The sequence below is a fragment of the Onychostoma macrolepis genome, chromosome 13 (genome assembly GCF_012432095.1).
Source record: "Onychostoma macrolepis isolate SWU-2019 chromosome 13, ASM1243209v1, whole genome shotgun sequence".
NCBI classification, from domain to species: Eukaryota; Metazoa; Chordata; class Actinopteri; order Cypriniformes; family Cyprinidae; genus Onychostoma; species Onychostoma macrolepis.
Window position 1 is genome coordinate 4,465,074 of NC_081167.1, and position 19,935 is coordinate 4,485,008.

A 19,935-nucleotide genomic window follows, 5' to 3' on the forward strand; every position below is an offset into this window, starting at 1 on the left:
ATGCACTCTTCGCTCTCCTGTCGCCTGCGTGTTCGCCTTTTATATCCCCCGCACACTCGCCCATCACAATCGGTCGTTTCATTCTTCCTCTAGTCACAAATCCATTAGGATAATACCCGTAATTAAACTGTCAGATATGTTTTGTGTTTCTGTCTCCCCACACTTTACATCATTCGGGATTAATTGCGGCTCAACAAATACCAATTTAATTACAACTGCATGCATTTTTTGTGTGTCTTTAAAAGATATAACTGTCATTATTTACCTATTCTGACTGCACGTTATGATTCTGAAGATGAAAAATGCTCGAGATCAGACTATAATCACTATTTCCCCAAAAGAGTTTTTTTTTATTTCACAAAAATGATGGTGCATCTCCAAGTGTTCAGCAATATTCCCAGCCCCTTTCGGCCTCTTTAGCAGAATCATATACTTATCTTATATACAATCATATACATGTATGACTGAGACTGTATATTAAAATGACAAAGTAGTTATTTTAATTTGTAATAATGTTGCACAATATTGCTGCTTTCTGTATTTTTGATCAAATAAATGTAGCCTTGGTGAGCATAAGAGACAAATAAGAGCATACGAGATTAAGAGATTTCAAAAACATTAAAAAATATGAATTTAATCCAAACATTTGACTGTTAGTGTGTGTGTGTGTGTGTGTGTGTGTGTGTGTATAAAATCAGACATAATGATTTCTATATGTAATATGATTGTATAGTCAATATGATTGTATAGTTGATAATTATTTTATATTATCCCAAGCATATCTCCCACAGCTTCAGTTGCATATTGAAAATGAATGGACATGTGGTTGGACTCCAGTTCAAACGCTGCCTGTTCATCTCGCTTTTACCCCACACATTTTTGAGTCTGCCTTCTGCTTGCAATTTTTTTTTCCCATCTGTGCGGGAGCAACATCAGTGCTCAGCTTAGAAGGAATATCGGTCTGTAGTGGTTCAATCCAATCGTGGGCATGTATTTCACAAAGAATCCTTCTTCTCAAATCCCCCTAATCTGTGAGGATGCATCACTCCTTGTCCTATTTGGCATCCAATGTGATTCAGTACTGTAAGTGTAACATATTATGTCTGGCAAAGACCATTTAAGCTCATCCGAGTCTCGTCTGAGCATTTTAAGATCCTCTCTAGATTGCCTTGTCCCTAATAGAGATGATAGACTGCTGAATATCTGGACACTGGATGAGCTCTGTGGAGCTGTCAAACTTCATCCAAAAATTATTAGTCAAATCATTCAAGCGCAAAGGAGCATTTTTCAGGCTTCGGTCATCAGTCTAATGTACTTGGACTGGGATCGACTGGAGTATTAGCAGTCAGAACGGCAGGATGTTTTAAATGCAAAAGATGCGAGGGAACCATTTCCTGGCAACTGCATGACACCATTTTGGGCATTTGTGTAAAGATATAAACAAGCCATTTATGAATAAACGCTACAGATGTGAGTTTGAAAGAAATCTTTCTTCTCAAACTAAACAGTTCTCTAAGCGCATGCCATGGCTATGTGGGTGTATTTAAGCATTCATCCCGAGTCGCTATGCGGCGGCGTACTAAGGCACTGAATACTATAAACAGTATTTGTTGATTCTTTTTACAATCTTGTTTACACCAACCTTATTTACTTTTACACAGTATTTGAATTGTACCTTCATTCCCACAGGGAGATAAAAAGAATATGGGTAAAAGCAAATAAGCTCAAAGGAGAAAAGAAGCTGGGAAGCCTGCAGGAACCCGAGATGTTGGATTCTGATGCATTGCAGAAATGTTCATTTTGTGCTAGAGCTCAACTTCATGTATTACCGCAGTGTTGTGAGATACAGATGTCCAGTTTTTTTTTTTAAATTTTTTAACATTATAAATCACATTCTTCAAATGTATTGGTTTACGCATACAGCGTGTAATGTTGCCCTAAGTGAGACAGTAACACTTTGCAATAAGGTTTCATCTGTTACCATTAGTTAAATACATTAATTAACATGAACTAGCAATGAAAAATACTTTTGTATTTGTATTTTATTAATTAACATTAACAAAGATTATTATTATTAAATAATGTAACAAATGTATTGCGCATTGCCAGTTAATGTGTTAATGGGACCTTATTGTAAAGTGCTGCCAACATTTTTTTTGTTTGTTTTGTTTGTTTTTTAGCCTGAAGGCCTGTTCTATTTTGAAATGAATTCGTCACAAACATTAATTCTATATCCACATTGTCTGTTCAGATCAATCAGTGTGGAAAAAATGGCAGATAGTCTGAATTAAAATGCAAATATAGTCTCTGACAAATAGCTTAACCTACTTAACCAGTACCATCCAGATGTTTGTACTGCATGCCATTTATCAAACAACACTAAACACAAGAACTGCTCAATATCCATCACACTGCCAGCCTTGTTGCAATTCTTTCCAGACTGTATGTATTTCAAAATTTAACCTGGTGCAGTGCTTTGCAGCATAAACTTGCACTGTATTTTTAATGTGATTTTATTTATTTTAAATTGAGGAACAACTCAGTATTATTTGTGTGGTAATTGATATCAGGCCACATGTCAGTGGAGCACAACTTGTATTGAACCCAGACCATTTCTTTAACACATATCCGCCCACATTTACTTATCAGTGCTTGTTCAGTGTTCAGCAACTTGGCAGGAATGTCTTAATGATACAGCCTGTTGAATTCTCGAGATGTCGAGATAGAAAATAGTTAATTACAACTATTTTGGTGCAAAGAAACATTTTCCAAAATGATAAATGTCAAAAAAGTATAGGCTAAGAGTAAAAAAATATGACATTTTAGAAAATATGTTATATATTATAGCCAACATGAAATCAAAATTTCACGTTTCTGGTCTTAATGTGAAATGATTGTAATATTAACTGTATAAAACTATAAAAATGTATAGCTTGTTCTATAAATGTGTCACGGTGTGTCTTGCTGGAAGCACGAGGGAGGCACAAATACTCTTAAACTGTCTTTAATGATGAAAACACAGGGGAATGATCCAACATAAAAGCGCAAACACACGTAAACAACGAAGTAGATCTGACAAAGGAACACAGAGCAAACAGGAACTATTATACACAGGATAATTAGGAACTAGGAATTAGGTGCAAGGAATAATCAATTAACTTAACAAGAAAAGGAACATGACCACAAAAGGAAAAACAGGAAACTCAACAGGAACATAAACATAACAAAATGTGTTTTGAGTTTTGGATGTATTTTTACCGAACCACAGCTTTTTTTGCTTTTTTTATTTATTTTATTTTTTTTACAGTGAACAATTTATCAATTCACTCCTTGATCTGCCCCTCCTCTTGCCTGACTCTATTCTAATACATAATGCCCATTTTTCACAATCCAACCAATTCCAAGGATAAAATCAAGTCCTGACCAACAGTTTTTTTCTCCCGTTTCATTATGTCGCATTATGGAAGCTGCGCTGCAGCACTGTTTCATGTTGACTTTAAGGATGTTATATAGTACTCATTGCATTTTCTCCACGTATTAAAGATGTCACACTCTTTATTAGTTCTGTCCATATATGTATAAGCAGAAGGAAAATCCTCTACTTTGAATCCAGAGTGGCAGTAGCTGTTTTGCTTTTTAGTCTGATGATAAGTGACTCTTCCCTCTGAGCTGTGATGAAAGTTCCCCCCTGAGAGCTCAGAAGGATAGCGACACACTTCAATGACTAGCGCCTGTCAAACATTTCCTTTTTGCTGTCCCTTTTTACTTGACTCCGTTTCATTTGGCTGATGTCCAAAACGGGCGAGTCTTTCACGGGAGCGATATGCCCGCCGTGATTAACAACTGCTTACCTCCCTTTGCCCTTTTGTTCCTGCATGTGTGCACACACTCATCATTTAGCTACTGTGTGAGTGTGTGTGTGTGTGTGTGCGCTGGAATGAGAACACACTGTTCGTGTGTGTGATAACTCCAGCCCTTTTCCTGCTCATGCCCCTTTCTGGTGTTATCTTCCAGGTACAACAGCTCCAGCCTTGTTGAACAGCACCTCCAACCAGCTTTACCTGCACTTCCATACAGATATCAGTGTCGTCGCGGCTGGATTTCACCTTGAGTACAAAAGTAAGTATAGAACATGTCACTATGGTGCTTTCATTATCCTGAACTCTCTGCCCTTGGTAACAGTCCAGAGCAAGACTCGCCGCTACATTTGACCGGCAAACACACACACGGTGGGGACACGAACACACACGGCACACACACTGAGCTGTATTTTTTTTCTCTTTTCGCCGCTCTGCTGCCAGGTAAAGGCAGAAGACAGCGCACCCCAGCTCTCATTATTTGCTCGGCCGCGGCGTCTGTGTTTGGTGATACCAGCACGAAGAAAATTGGAAAACAATGGGGATCCAGTTCAGCCTTACATGGTTCATAAAAATCTAAAAAAAAATAAAAAAAAGTTCTAAGTATATTTTCAAACGTACATTTTTTGTTCAGTGTCATCTACATCTACTAGGTAGCAAAGAGACTGAACATGAACTGAAATGAATGTGTCAGATAAGGAGAAAAAAAAAAAACACTAATGACTAATAAACATGACAAAAACGCACAACAAAATTGCTGTTTTTGCTGTACTTTAAAATTAAAGTGAAAACAGAAAAGAGAAAAATAAAGTCTAATTCAAATTATTATCAAAATCTAGTTGGCAAATGTGCAAATACTAAATCTTCTGACATGATTAAAGTTTTTATTTCAATATTTTACCAAACAGCAGGAGTGAGGGTTTTAAATGTCAATAAAATGACAACTTAGACCCTTTTCCGTTCTCAGATAATACACTAAAGTATTAAATGGATTTTGCAGATGATGGTTATTACTTTTGTATGGACAGCTATGAATAATTATGTTTACAATTTAAAATTCAGAACCAAAATATAACTGAAAAAGCTCATCTATTATGCATCTGTTAGTTTGTATATTTACTATTTGAACACTCACAAACGAAAGCATATTATTTATGTTTCACTTTTCTGAGCCATTCTTGCAATGACTTTTAACCAGCTGCCAGTGATTTTTAATGGATGTATGAAGTCAGTTCCCTTCAAGTTCACACAGGTGTAGCAGAGTGACCACAGGATTAGTTCATTATGTACCACTTTCTATCAGTAAGGCACACTTTGGTGTCCGTTACCATTTCTAAATCATTTAAGCACTATTATTATTATTAATTCATTAATTTATTTAAGAATAATTGTATGTGTATTATGTTGGTAATTTTGGCCTGTCCCGCCTCAGTGGTCTTGATATTCTTGACTGTATCCAAAAAAAAAAACGTACTAAATGATCATTATTTTGACATGATCTGTTGATTTAATATTTATTTATTTATTTATTTATATGAATTAATTAACAGTATTACAGTTTTTCTCAGTCGCTTTGGTGCATTTCTCAGATCAGAAATTAAATTTTCAAAACTACTGTACTTGTTCAACCTCCACATCATAGTCACTTGTGCACATCATAAAAGCAGTTTCTCATTCTTCTGAACAGGTTGCGATTGCTTTGGTACAATCATGCAACTGATTATGTACATTTGTCTGCGGTTTCCTACATTAATGAAGTTCACAACGCAGGTTCGGGAGGAGCCTAATCATCCAGTCCTGTCAATCATCGTTACGACCGTATATAAGCAGCAGTCATTGTTCCGTCCAAGCGACTATTCTTCCGGCATCCCTCCACCACCCCTTCTCCTCCTTTAAATACCTTCTCTTTCATCCACACTGTATCATCATAAGGGGGGTTTCTTACTCGGAGCTCAAGCCGAGCCTCGGGTTTCGAGCCTCCTTCACGGACAGCAAGCCAAGTTTGTTTTACCATTACCTGGCAGGGCTGAATGGGCAGGCAAACTCGTGAATCAGTTGTTAATAACATGTTGCACAAAATGTATTATATAGTTCTCTGTGCAATAGCCTTAACCTTCAAAACATCTAGTCATTAGTTCATCGTGTAAGTCATTAGATGCAAAATGGTTGATCTAGTTGTCATAAACTGTCAAGCATATTTTCTACACATTTCTATTAGACTTTTTGTAAATTTTCCATGAATTGTGCAGGTGAAAGTTGACTTTCACTAATGAAGAGAATATAGATCAACCAATTATAAACCAGTTCTCTGAAATAGCTCAAAGGTGCATTTCATGAACCTTCAATTGGAAAGCATATATAGACAGAGGACAACACAAGAGTTACAAATTCTGACAATGGATGAATATCCAGGAAACGATCAGGGTCAACAGCCGAGAGGAAGAAGAGGAGTAACGATGCTTGGTGGAAGGGCAGAGGCAAAACAGAGGAAGAGGCAGAAGAGGCCAAGGACATAGGTGCATATCAGATGAAATAAGGGCCACTATTGTGGACCATGTTTGTCAATCATGGCCTTACAATGGCTGAAGGATGCAGCTAAATATTGGGAGATCGACCATATCCTCAATAATTCAAACATTTCGGAACAGTCTCTTTCAATCAATATCCCACAAACAGTAATGTGTAAATTTGTACTTTTGAAATGGATATATGGCATACATAAGAAGTGCAGCCTTCTGCATTTCAGTACAGTAACTGTCATCCAAACTGTTGCCATAGTTTACAACACTTAATTTCTAGCGATTATCGCCGATTTGATTTCACAGATAATATTTAAACTAAACTGAGCTAGACAATGACATCTCTGAATTCAATAATGAAATGCCTTTAACTGAAAATTGAAAATTGAGTGTTTAATCTTATCATTATACATTACTGACACTCTATCCTCTAATTTGATACTGTTAAGTGCTTTGACACAATCTGTATTGTTAAAAGCGCTATATAAATAAAGGTGACTTGACTTGACTTGACAACAGAGTGCTGTTAGTATTACTTATAATGTTATATTGACAACATGACTTTTGATCTTGTTTGTGAACAATGACACAAGGACTTTTCATTCTGATTGCACAGATATGTTCATTGACATAAATACTTACTTTTGAGAGATGAGCTAAAGATTTTGAGTAAGTTACAGGCTTTTGCAGGTAGTCTATTCTGTGGTGCTGTTTGTACAAACTGTTTTGAGAAATGCACATAATGCAAATATTAAGGACGATTTGAGAAATGCACCAAAGCAACTGAGAAAAACTGTAAATCAAGGGTCAAAAAAGAAAAGAAAAGACACACCTTTAATATTTAGTTTGATAACCTGAGGTTAGCACTCAACATTTTGCACTGATCATTTGCTGGGAGGGAATCAATCAATCAATAAAATTTTAAAAAGCCAATGAGATTTCTCAATGTGAATGTCCCTTCAGACTTGATCTGAATTAACCCTGAGTTCCAGTAGTGCCAGTATTTCTCTACCATCATTAAGTTTGAGCTTGTGTGTGTGTGTATTTGCAAGCCTTTCAGACTGTGACCTTTAGTGTGCTCAGACCAAGCCTCATATAAACCACCATACCAATTCACTTTCTGTCCCATTTGTCCGTTTGCGAGGGCAGTGTTCTCAGTGGGACAGCCCAATTTATCCATTTTTCTTACTCTCATCTGTGAAAGGGTTGGTGAGGGAGCACTGCCTGCAGTAATGTTGCATGTAACAAGTCACGTAGATAGATAGATGGAAAATTTTATCATCTGAAAGCACTAGAAGTTACATTTGAACATTTTGGTCCCATAAAAGGTTTAAGTAACAGTATGTTGACTTTGCAAAGCCAAACTAATTAAACTCCATCAAAAACAGCATTAAGCACTGTAACTGCTCTGATACAGCGGAAGCAGCCTCGTGAATCACTTATCTGCATCTCTCTGCTTAGTAAACACAGATAAGTGCGATGTGGAGTTCTGTGAGTTTGGGGCATTTTGACCCTGGGCTGAGTTTAGATAAGCTCCCCTCTTCTTTTTCTTTATCGCTCTTTCCCTTCTTGTGCTCTGTCTTTTTTACTGTATGTGTTCCAGCGGATTAATCAGGGGCATTTTCTCTGCGGAGGAAAAGCTGTCAAGCGCATCTTCCAAAAAACGGATGAGAAAATAACTGTACAGAAATGAGGCAAAAGAAATATGCATCAAACAATGTGTAAATGAGTCGTTTTAAGTAACACTGTCCAACAGCGACACCAGCAGATGTAAAATCATCTTTTTATCCCTCAAGGTCATAATGTTCTCTGAAAGCATGTTGTGAAATGTGTATGTTGGTGTAACAGCAGGTGAAAGTCAAGTGAGAAGAAGCAGGGCCTCCATTGAGATATAATTGTCTCGTGACTCTGTGAAGGTGATTATATTTGAGAATATCAGGGAATTTCATGTTTGAAACCAGTTTGTTAACAACTCAACCACTGAGACATTGTCAAGAATATGACTGAAATTACGGTTATACTTAGTATAGGGACCAATTCTCACTATTAACTAGTTGCTTATTTTTAGCATGCCAATTATTAACATACGGGCTGTTTATTGGTACTTATAAAACACATATTCTGCATGATCATATTCTACATCCCTAATTCTACTCAATACCTAAACTTAACATCTACCTTACTATGTATTAATAAGCAGCACATTAAGAGTTTATTGAGGCAAAAGTCATAGATATTGGTTTATTAGTATTGAAAATTGGACCATACAATACTGTGACTGGAATTACTTAAAAATTATGAACTGTGAGTGAACTGAATTTTAGTAAATAAATTAAGTTAAATTAAGGTACTATAATAAAAGCCAAACAACAGTTAGTAGCCAAAAAAAAAAAAAAAAAGCTTCTCGTTGTATTATTGTATATATATTCAAACCAAAATTTATTCAGCCACCTGCAATATTTCTTACATTATCACAGTTTATTTGCTAAAGTTTAGAAAATGGTAATACGATTACTTTGATAGAAAGGTATGTAATGGGTTACAATCAACCACAATTTATTCAGCTGTTAAATTTGAGTACATAATTAGATAATACCAATTTAGGTTAACCAGTTACCAAGCAATGCTTAATTTTGTTCAGTCTGTCGTGTAAAAAGGTCTCATTAGCAATTAAAGAAAAGAAGAAAAAAAAAAAAAAACACTTAAGCAAAACATAGTAAGGTCAAAGTGCCTGAATAATTTTTGGTCCCAAATTTTTATCAATTTTACTGGTAGTCCACTGTATGAAGAATTGTTGGGTGTAATATGTCACAGTTCACTTTATTTTGCTATCCTTACTTGAATAAATGAACTATAGTGCCCTGCACCCACTAGTAAAAAAAAAAAAATTATATATATATATATATATATATCAAAATTTATATCTGGTGTCTGAATAATTTTTGGTTTGACTGTATTATTGTCAGGGTTATGTATGTAAGTAAATAAGTAAATAAATAAAACATTTACTGAGGCATGACTTGATTTTACTACATAATAAATCAATTAGATTGAGGAAAAAAAAATGTACTAGCCAAATGCATTTTTTCTTATGGTTTTGGTTAATAATCTAAATATCACCACAAACAAAAGCTTATCTATAATATCAAAGTGTAATTTTGGTAACACTTTAGAATAGGGAACACTTATTAACTATTAACTATAACTTTTTCCTCAATAAATTCCTAATTTGCTGCTTATTAATAGTTAGTAAGGTAGTTAAGTTTAGGTATTGGGTAGGATTAGGGATGTAGAATATGGTCATGTAGAAAAAGGAAACTAGTTAAGAGACCTTAAAATAAAGTTTTACCGTAATTTTTACTAAAGATTGTGTTTATTTATTTATTTATTTTTTAAGTTTGCTTCCTATAAATGAAGACAATTTCAAAATTGTTCTTCATTTTTTATCTCAATGTCTTTTTAAAATAAGCATCGTTTGCAGTTTTTTAATGTACAAAACAAAGGAAAAAGAAAAACACCAGAAAAAAATGAACAAAACCCATAATATGTAAATAATATAAACTATTTTTTTTTTTTTGTTGTTTGTGTAAGATAGATGTTGTTCCTTATGACTTTAACCCAGAAACATCAAGTAGAAGTGGAACTTTGCTTACTGAAATGGACTGGACTAAAAAAAAAAAAAAAAACTCTAAGACGCTAAGAGGGACGCTAAGACGCTAATATATGTTGCAACATTAGCTTTGTTGAAAATTTGAGAATCATGTTGACTCTGACTTACTGGAGGGCAATGAATAAAGATGAAATGGGGTGAGAAAGAGAGGTTCTTGGCAAACTGTTTCATTTTGCAGCATCGCCATTAGCTTTGAGCTGTCAACTTTGGCTCAGCTCTCAGAACATAAGCATTTTGCCTTCCCAGTTTCATAGTACATCCTCCGAGAGACCCTACAGTAAAACACGTGAGAAATTCTGCTTCAGCGTTAACATGAAAACAGTGAAGCGACTGTGTTATTTAAAATGCATTTATATATCGATCCAATCAGAAAATCATGGTTTCCAGTTTAAACCTGTTTTGTTAATTTTGTCTAAAAGCAAATAACTCTCACCACAAAGAAACAAATAATTAAATAAATAATATTTTTTTTGTTTGTTTATATAGTATTTTCACTTGTCACCAGAATGTTAATGAGCAGAACATATACTAACTGGAAAAATTACATGGGTTTATTTATTTTTCTGGTGAAAATATGATGTTTTTTTTGTTTTTGTTTTTTTTTTCACAATAAACATATAAAGATTAAGGTCTTTCAAAGTTTTGTTAATTTATAGTAAGTAAACTAAATTAAACATTGATTAACAAAATGTGAAAAGTTTACTTTTGTATTATAGCTGACCTATCTTTTGTTTATGCTGATGTCAAGGAAAAATAATATTATTTTTACATTAAGCAGTATTTTGGTTTTGGTTTGTTTAAATAAAATATATTAATAGGTATTTGGTCTTTATAATAAGTAATCTTGGTAACACTTTACAATAGGTTACATTTGTTAACATAAGTTAAGTAAATTAATTTACTACTGTGAAAAATACTTCTAAATCATTTATTAAACTTAGTTGATGTCGATTCCTACATTTACTAATACATTATTAAAATGAAGCAAAAATGTTATTAATGGACCTGAGCTATTAATAGATTCATAAATACTGTAACAAATGTATTGCTCATTGTTAGTTAATGTCACTTAATGCATTAACCCTCTGGTATTGTTCATTTGGGGGTCACACTCAAAACTGACCGAACACCCGAAATGTAACTTTTTTCATTGTCAGTAAAATTAATGTAATATATTTTTGTTCCGTAATATTTTTTATTTTGTATTTTGAGAGAGTTTCATGGTACTAATTCATATTTATGCAATAATTATGATCAATGTTTTCCCATTGAAAATAATACAAAAAAAAAAAAAATGTTTTCTAAGATTTTGATATTACTTTTCAATTATGGCAGTATTTCATGTTAAAATAGAGACAATGCCTTTAAAATCCCATTTTTGAAGTCAGATTAGTGCCACCTGGTCGGAGTAAAAAAGAAAAACATCTGCAATTCCATGATTTAGCCACTGGATTCCTTCATAGCTCTAAATAAAAGGCTTATAAACTCTCTAGTGGTTTTTAGGCATAAATACTTAGTTTTATTAAGTTGTGGCTCTGGATATATATTTAGACATTTTCAAAGAACTTTTTGTAAAGGTTTAGAATTATTATTTATTTTTTTATTTTTTTAATTTTGGTTTGAAATGTTAGTTTTTGCATTCACTTTACTACAGTCAAACCTGAACACAGAGAAAGGCATTTTGTTACACATAACATCAAAATTCAACAAAAATGTAACAAAAAATGAATAGGAATGTTTTATTAGAGATTAATCAATCTGATTTCAACCTCTTATTTTAGTCTTCTGGCTCAATTTTGCCATATTGTTACAGCCGCACCAGTTCATCTGTGTGTGTATAATAGTGTGTTGTGTGTGTGTGTCTGTGAGTGTGTAAGTTGAGTGTGTGTTTGAGTGTGTGTCTGTTTTGTACTCTTGATGTTTTAGTGTGTAACCCCTTCCTTGGTGTCTGTATTTTGACTGCATTTTTGGCTGAATTATTGATTTTATTTCATGCATTTGGAAAAACATGCTTTGTGTTGCAGTCACACTAGTTCATATACAGTATATGTGTCTGTGGGGGAAGTGTCTATCTTGCACTCTTGATATTTTTGGAGTGTCACCCCTTTATTGCGGTGCACTCTTTTTCTGCATCGTGAATGATTTGTAGATTGTACACACAACAAATTATCTGTATTTTCGTATTTTGTGTGCTTCATTTTTGACCGCGAACAACACAAGTGTGAATCTTTATTTTTTTTTTTTACGGCCATTTAGCTTTTTTGAATCAAGTCCACGATTTTATTTATTTATTTTTTTTGTGGTCACATAGCGACTGCCATAAAAGTCACCAAGTTTCGTATCGCTCCGATGAAGTAGCGATTTTTAAAAATTCAGAAAAAAAAAAAGTTTTCTGGTCTAAAATGACCGAACAGCAGGGTTAAATATAGTTGGAAGCTTATTGTAAAGTTTTGCCATATACAATCAAATTTTACAGTTTGAGCCAAACCATAAATATAATTTGAGAAATGTTAACAATATTTTTGTTTTTTTGGTTGTTTGTTTGTTTGTTTGTTTATTTGTCCAAATGACATCTCTCTCTCTCTCTCTCTCTCTCTCTCAGTGGTCAATGCAGTATGATTCTCTTCGGATCTAACTGTGTTTTTCCCTTAATGTATTATTGGTTGAGTTGTAGTGACTATCATAGGTCACAAAAGCAATAGTCTCTTGTCATCTTTTGTTTGTATATGTATATCCGCATTATACTTTATGAGTGATTTTTGCAAAAACACGGAAAAAAGCACACACCACTGTCACAAAAGCGTCATGCCACCCGTCGTGTGGCATATCTCAAGAAGAGGAATGCAGAAAGCACAGTCTCATGAACCACATCACAGCCGTCGCCATGGCAACAGCCTCGCACAGTCCATCACGGTCCTGAATTTACTTGCTGAAATCAAGTGGATAAAAGACAGCATAAAATTACAATGAGCACATGCGTTCAGATGATTAGGAGTACCTGACACTATAATTTTACCCCTTTATGAGAGCTGTGGTGTAACATGCTGAATCTATATTAAGAACATGTCTTAATGCCTTCTCTAACCCATTTAGCTGTGGGACTGACGACCTGCCCGGAGCCTGTGATCCCGGCCAATGGCATCAAGAATGGTGACAGGTACATGGTGAACGAGGTTGTGTCATTCAGCTGTGAGCCGGGGTACGTGCTTCAGGTGAGTTGCTGATTATCTGCAGCCCTCACACACAAATACAACATGCTGCACCTGCACACGGGTAGAAAAGTGCAAAAAATAACAAGACGGAGAAGCTGCTGTATCATGTGATCTCTTGTTTTCCAGGGACATTCTCACATAACGTGTATGCCGGGAACTGTGCGTCGCTGGAACTACCCCCCTCCACTCTGTATCGGTGTGTTTTTCCATAATAATCAGATGGCGGATTTTTTTAACCATATGGCTTTTTCATAGTTTTAAATATTCAAACACCCTGGGCATTTTCTTTTATGTCTCCTTATGTTTCTTCAGCCAAGTGCGGCGGGACCCTGTGCGATATGAGCAATGTGGTCCTGAGCCCGGGTTTCCCTGGGAACTACCCTGGAAACTTGGATTGCACCTGGAGAATCGTGCTTCCTGTTGGATACGGTGGGTGCGCTGAGAGCTAATACTGAATCAGCTGTCTGGAGATTACAGCTTCAAATGCTTTCTCTTAAGGAGTCTTTCCCCTTCATTTTGTACATTGCAGTGTGCTGGTAACTATGACAAGTGTTGAGGGAGAACTAACTTAAAGTAGTGAATGTACTGACTTAAAAGTAAACATGAATTTAAAATTGACCATGCTTATTTTCTTCAAGGGATAGTTCATCCAAAAAAACTGACTCACCTTCATGTTGTTCCAAACCTGTATGAAGTATAAACACAAAAGAAGATACTTTGAAGAATTTTTGTAACCAAACAGTTGCTAGTAGACGTTGATTTTTTTTTAAATTCTTTCTTTCCATACTATGGAAGTCAATGGCTACCAGCAAATGTTAAGCTTCCGACATTCTTCAAAATATGTTATTTTGTGTTCAACAGAAGAAAGAAATTCATAGAGGTTTGGAACAACTTTTAGGATGAGTAAATGATGACAGAATTTAATGGATTTTCCTGGTCTTATTGTAAACAAATAATAAACATTAAATTAACATAAACATAAAAAATGCCTCTACCTCTGATGCAAGTTTAATTTTTGGATTATGTCACAGACTTCTCGCTCTCATTCTCAATACAACCCATTCTAGTATGTTAGACTTTTTCTTTTTTTTTTTTTCTTTTTTTTTGATGAAAAAATCAAATCCTACCAAATCCTGTAGAAATACATCACTTTACAGTAGTAATGGTAGGTAAAATGGCTTAAAAATGTCCTTTCATCCATTCTCCAAACCACTTATTCTCTGGAGGGTACAGCATTTCATGTTGACTTCAATTTTTCAGCTGCAAAATTGGGATGTTTTTCCACCAGCAAGAGAACCAAATTTTAGCTAACTAGCTTATTCGTGTAATTACTCGGACCCTACACAACATTTGTACTTGTTTTGTCATAAAATAATAGTCAAAATGTCTATATTTATGTGCTTTTGTTCAAACTCAGAACACATTTATTTTATTAGTGTTCAAATTTGCATTCAACTCAGTGCGTCAAAATGGTTTTGCAACGTTAAACATAGAAATTAACTTGTGTTCCATGAATGATATCCGTTGAATTTGTTGCATGTGTAAACTCATGCATTAGGTATTTACCCAGATAGATACCCAGAAACGGACAGCATCAATCTGAATACCATCAGACATAAAATGATACTTCCTTACCATTTGATGTTCTGCCACTTGATACAAGGGCGTTATTTAGTTTAATTTATCTCAACTTTTAAGATGTTGTTTGAGCAGTCGATGCAATTCTCTGAAGTCATTTAGTCGTAGCCCATTTGCTTTCTCCCGCCTCACAGTTCAGATGAGTTGAGAACAAAAGAACCATTCCAGATGTTAACAAGGTAATTGCATGTCATTTAAAAAAGCCATTCATACTTATCCTGGAGCGCAACTATTTCTTCTCCAACCCCCTCTAACTTGGAAGAAAACAATGTAACATTGAGATATCCAAAAGCAATTTTCTGCCTTATCAAGCAGCCGCTGCACAAGCAAGAGCAAGAACCATCATGCTTGCACTGTGTAGCAAAAATGCATTAGCTTTCACTGTTAACAGGCTACAATCATTTGAATAAGACACACAGATGGCTTTGCTGGTGCTGATTATAGCTTTTAGGACAGTCTGAATAGGTAGAGTTAAGTGCAGTTAGAGGATAGCACCGCATCAGAATGACAATAAAGCTAATCTTTAAAAGAGCTGCCCAAGGCGTCTCAGAGCGACGCATGCTTTCAGTGAAAGCGACTGACTTGTTTGATTCTTTTGTTGTCGTATCATCCAAATATATTCTTTTATGTAATGAATGTTAAGTTCAAATCTTGTGGTTGGAGACAAAGAATGAATAATTGTTGAAGATGAGGTGAAGTTAATGGTGTGTAATTGTAAAAAAATTGCACTGGCATCTTTCCTGTGCTATTTCTTGCTGGCTTGGAGCTACACGTTGATGAATTTAAGTGACAGCTACGGAACCAGAAATAAACAAAACCTCTTCCGCCCACCACACAAAACACTGAAATGCTGGCAACACTTGGACTCCAATTTACTGAAGATGAAAAAAAAAAGCTTTTAATTAATATTATAAACAACTTCATAGATATTAAAAAATAAATAAAATAACAAATTTAACAAGCAGCCTGCTCAAATTACTTCCTGATTACCTCCTGAGCATTTTTTTATTTTTTTAATAAAGTGAAAAAGATCCATATTTGACCCTGGTGTGGACCCCAGGTTGGGAACCAGTGGTGTAGGGTGGCTATATGCCTGGGTTTTGTTGGCTACCTCATTATGCAATATGTATCATCATGCAAGCATCACAATACCATATGTATCGTGATACATCAGGAAGTATCATGTGCAGGCCATAAAAAAAATCTAATTAAAAAATATTCTAAATTGTCAGTACTGTCAAATGAATTATTTTAGTCTTGACAGAGACTTACCAAATTAACTAACTCAATCAAAGCATATGTTTTTAGAAAAAAACAGAGAGGGAACAGAGACTCAAAGTATGTCAAAGAGAGTGAATGTGCTCTCTCTCTCGAGCTGAGTCGGAGCAGAGTTTATGAGAACTGCCGGTACGCAAAATTCATTCCCGGCACTCTGCACATAGCATAGCACATAAGCACTGTCAGTAATGCGAGAGGTTAGTGGCACAATAGATCAAAAAATTTCTTGCTGCCCCCATCATTTTGCACCCTAGGTTTGCAACCATCTATGTCTGTGTATGCTGTGTATGGATGTAGTTACTGCAAAATGGTGTCTTGTTACTTTAGTATTAACATAATTTATAAGTAAGTTTAAGTAAGCTGTAGAATTAATATATTAAAAATGTCATTAAATTTTCCCTCTTATGTCTTTTCACATCCATAAGCCTTGAGTTCATCTTCAAAACAGAACTGAAGGTATTTTCAATGATATCTGAGAGATTTCTGTCCCTCCACTGTATTTCTATTCACCATTAAAACTTTAATGGTTCAAAGTCCTTATAAAGACACAGTAAATATAATCCATATGAATCGTGCGGTTTAATCCAAGTCTTCTGATGAGACATGATCCCTTTATATGTTGAACAACATATTTCATTTAGTTTTTTATTCATATATAAACACACAATACACACACACACACACACACATATATATACAGTGGGGCAAAAAAGTATTTAGTCAGCCACCAATTGTGCAAGTTCTCCCACTTAAAAAGTTTTTTCATCATAGGTATACCTCAACTATGAGAGACAAAATGAGAAAAAAAAATCCAGAAAATCAGATTGTAGGATTTTTAAAGAATTTATTTGCGAATTATGGTGGAAAATAAGTATTTGGTCACCTACAAACAAGCAAGATTTCTGGCTCTCACAGACCTGTAAGAGATATATGTATACACAGTGGGGGAAAAAAATGTTTGATCCCCTGCTGATTTTGTACGTTTGCCCACTTACAAGGAAATGTATTTATTTTAACAGTGAGAGACAGAATAACAGCAAAAAAATCCAAAAAAACACATTTAAAAAAAGTTATAAATTGATTTGCATTTTAATGAGTCAAATAAATATTTGATCCCCTATCAATCAGCAAGATTTCTGGCTCTCAGGTGTCTTTTATACAGGTAAGGAGCTGAGATTAGGAGCACTCTCTTAAAGGGAGTGCTCCTAATCTCAGCTTGTTACCTGTATAAAAGACACCTGTCCAAAGAAGCAATCAATCAATCAGATTCCAAACTCTCCACCATGGCCAAGACCAAAGAGCTGTCCAAGGATGTCAGGGACAAGATTGTAGACCTACACAAGGCTGGAATGGTCTACAAGACCATCGCCAAGCAGCTTGGTGAGAAGGTGACAACAGTTGGTGCAATTATTCACAAATGCAAGATCTCACCTCATAGAGTTTTAATGATCATGAGAATGATGAGGAATCAGCCCAGAACTACACGGGAGGATCTTGTCAATGATCTCAAGGCAGCTGGGAGCATAGTCCCCAAGAAAACAATTGGTAGCTGAAGGACTGAAATCCTGCAGAGCCCGCAAGATCCCCCTGCTCAAGAAAGCAAATGTACAGGCCCGTCTGAAGTTTGCCAATGAACGATTCAGAGGAGAACTGGGTGAAAGTGTTGTGGTCAGATGAAACCAAAATCGAGCTCTTTGGCATCAACTCAACTCAACCGTGTTTGGAGGAGGAGGAATACTGCCTATGACCCCAAGAACACCATCCCTATCATCAAACATGGAGGTGGAAACATTATGCTTTGGGGTGTTTTTCTGCTAAGGGGACAGGACAACAGCACCGCATCAAAGGGACGATGGACGGGGTCATGTACCATCAAGGCCAGGGCATTGAAAATGGGTCGTGGATAGGTATTCCAGCATGATAATGACCCAAAACACACGGCCAAGGCAACAAAGGAGTGGCTCAAGAAGAAGCACATTAAGGTCCTGGAGTGGCCTAGCCAGTCTCCAGACCTTAATCCCATAGAAAGTCTGTGGAGGGAGCTGAAAGTTCAAGTTGTCAAACGTCAGCCTCGAAACCTTAATGACTTGGAGAGGACTTGAAGAGGAGTGGGACAAAATCCCTCCTGAGATGTTTGTAAAGAAAAAGAAACGTGATTGACAACAGGGGTTTTGCCACCAAGTACTAAGTCATGTTTTGCGAAGGGGTCAAATACTTATTTGACTCATTAAAATGCAAATCAATTTATAACTTTTTTGAAATGCGTTTTTCTGTTTTTTTTTTTTGTCTCTCACTGTTAAAATAAACCTACCATTAAAATTATAGACTGATCATTTCTTTGTCAGTGTGCAAACATACAAAATCAGCATTCCCCCCCACTGTATATAGCACATAAAAAATTTTAAACTGAAGCTCAAAAGTGCTTTCTTGACCTGCAACCTCATTGTCTCTGGTGCATCAAGCATGTACGTTTGAAAATTCAATTCAAGTTTATTTCATTTGTTATATATCATTTGTATAGCGCTTTTCACCATTAAAGTTTCTACATTATATTTAGTAATAGCTTATCAGTGGTGACTATCTCAAGTTGATGTCCAAATGGCAGAAATGTACGGTAAAAATCAAGCAGTTAGTTAATGTCATGTAATTAAAAAAGACGATGAACACTATTGACAGCAATGATTATATGTTGCGATCAAACTTATAGCAAAATTTGGGAATCATCTGAGGTCTTCTGGGGGTTGGCATCATCTCTTCTCAGTTGTTTGGTCATCTCAGGTCTTTGTAAGGGTTGGATTCAGACTGAAGCTTGTGTAATTCCTAGTTGCCACGAGATGCCGAAACAGAGAAAGTAATAGAGAGAAATTAGCATAGCTGCTGTTCCAACTAAGCAAAAAATTATGTGTTCAACCCAAGCAAAAGAATGAAAATGTGCATTTGATCAGATGTAACCAAAGTACAAGGTTATGAGATACATTATGTGAATTCTTGGCTAAAGATATATTTTCACGTTTGAAAAGGCCTAAATTAAATATTTTCATCATGCTATATAAAGCAATTGTGTCTGTTCAGATGAATTGGATTTAACCACTCGATTCATATGGATTAGGTTTCTTAATGACTTTTTAAAGCATCAAGGTTTTGGGTGAATGGACTTTCAATGGAGGGACAGAAATCTTTAATTTCATTTAAAAATATCTTCATTTGTATTTCAAAGATGAACAAAAGTCTTAGATATTTGGAATGACATGAGGGTGAGTAAACGATGACAGTTTTCATTTGAATAATTAATACTCCACAAATCTGTGAAGTCCATGTCAGCTTGAGTGATGCTGTTATTAAAGTAAAAAGGCACAAACAAAATACTTTCGAAACATTCTAAAATCCATATAAACCACATTTTCACGTATATTTGATGCTGATAAACTAAATCTCTGGAGTCTGTAGGATAAAAGTCAGTTTATTAGTAATATGCTCCCTTCCTGTTTTCCCACAGTTCACAAAAAGCCAATTACTGTGCTAACACAGCTGTTACATTTTTTTCCACACATATGAACATGAGGGAAAACGATTTGTGATTTAGCAATTAACATCATCTCTCTTAGCAGCGGCAAGAGCTTGTCTGTCAAGGCCAGTCAGAGTTATTGTTTAAAAACCCCTGTCGCTTTAATGAGATTCCATATGTAAATTCTGCACATAACATAAGTCATGTGACAGACGGCCTGTTTGACTCTGTGAAAGTCTAACCACTGTGATCACTC

The 19,935-nt window shown here is 35.4% G+C and overlaps 1 protein-coding gene across 1 annotated transcript in view; it reads left to right on the forward strand.

Annotated features, from left to right (window-relative positions):
- LOC131552435 (CUB and sushi domain-containing protein 1-like) overlaps nt 1-19,935 on the forward strand; it is a 165,714-nt gene that overhangs the window by 79,359 nt on the left and 66,420 nt on the right. The window contains exons 24-27 of the mRNA XM_058796222.1: nt 4,015-4,119; nt 13,140-13,258; nt 13,385-13,454; nt 13,571-13,687. Coding sequence (XP_058652205.1) covers nt 4,015-4,119; nt 13,140-13,258; nt 13,385-13,454; nt 13,571-13,687 — 411 coding nt within the window. The remainder of the gene's footprint in view (nt 1-4,014; nt 4,120-13,139; nt 13,259-13,384; nt 13,455-13,570; nt 13,688-19,935) is intronic.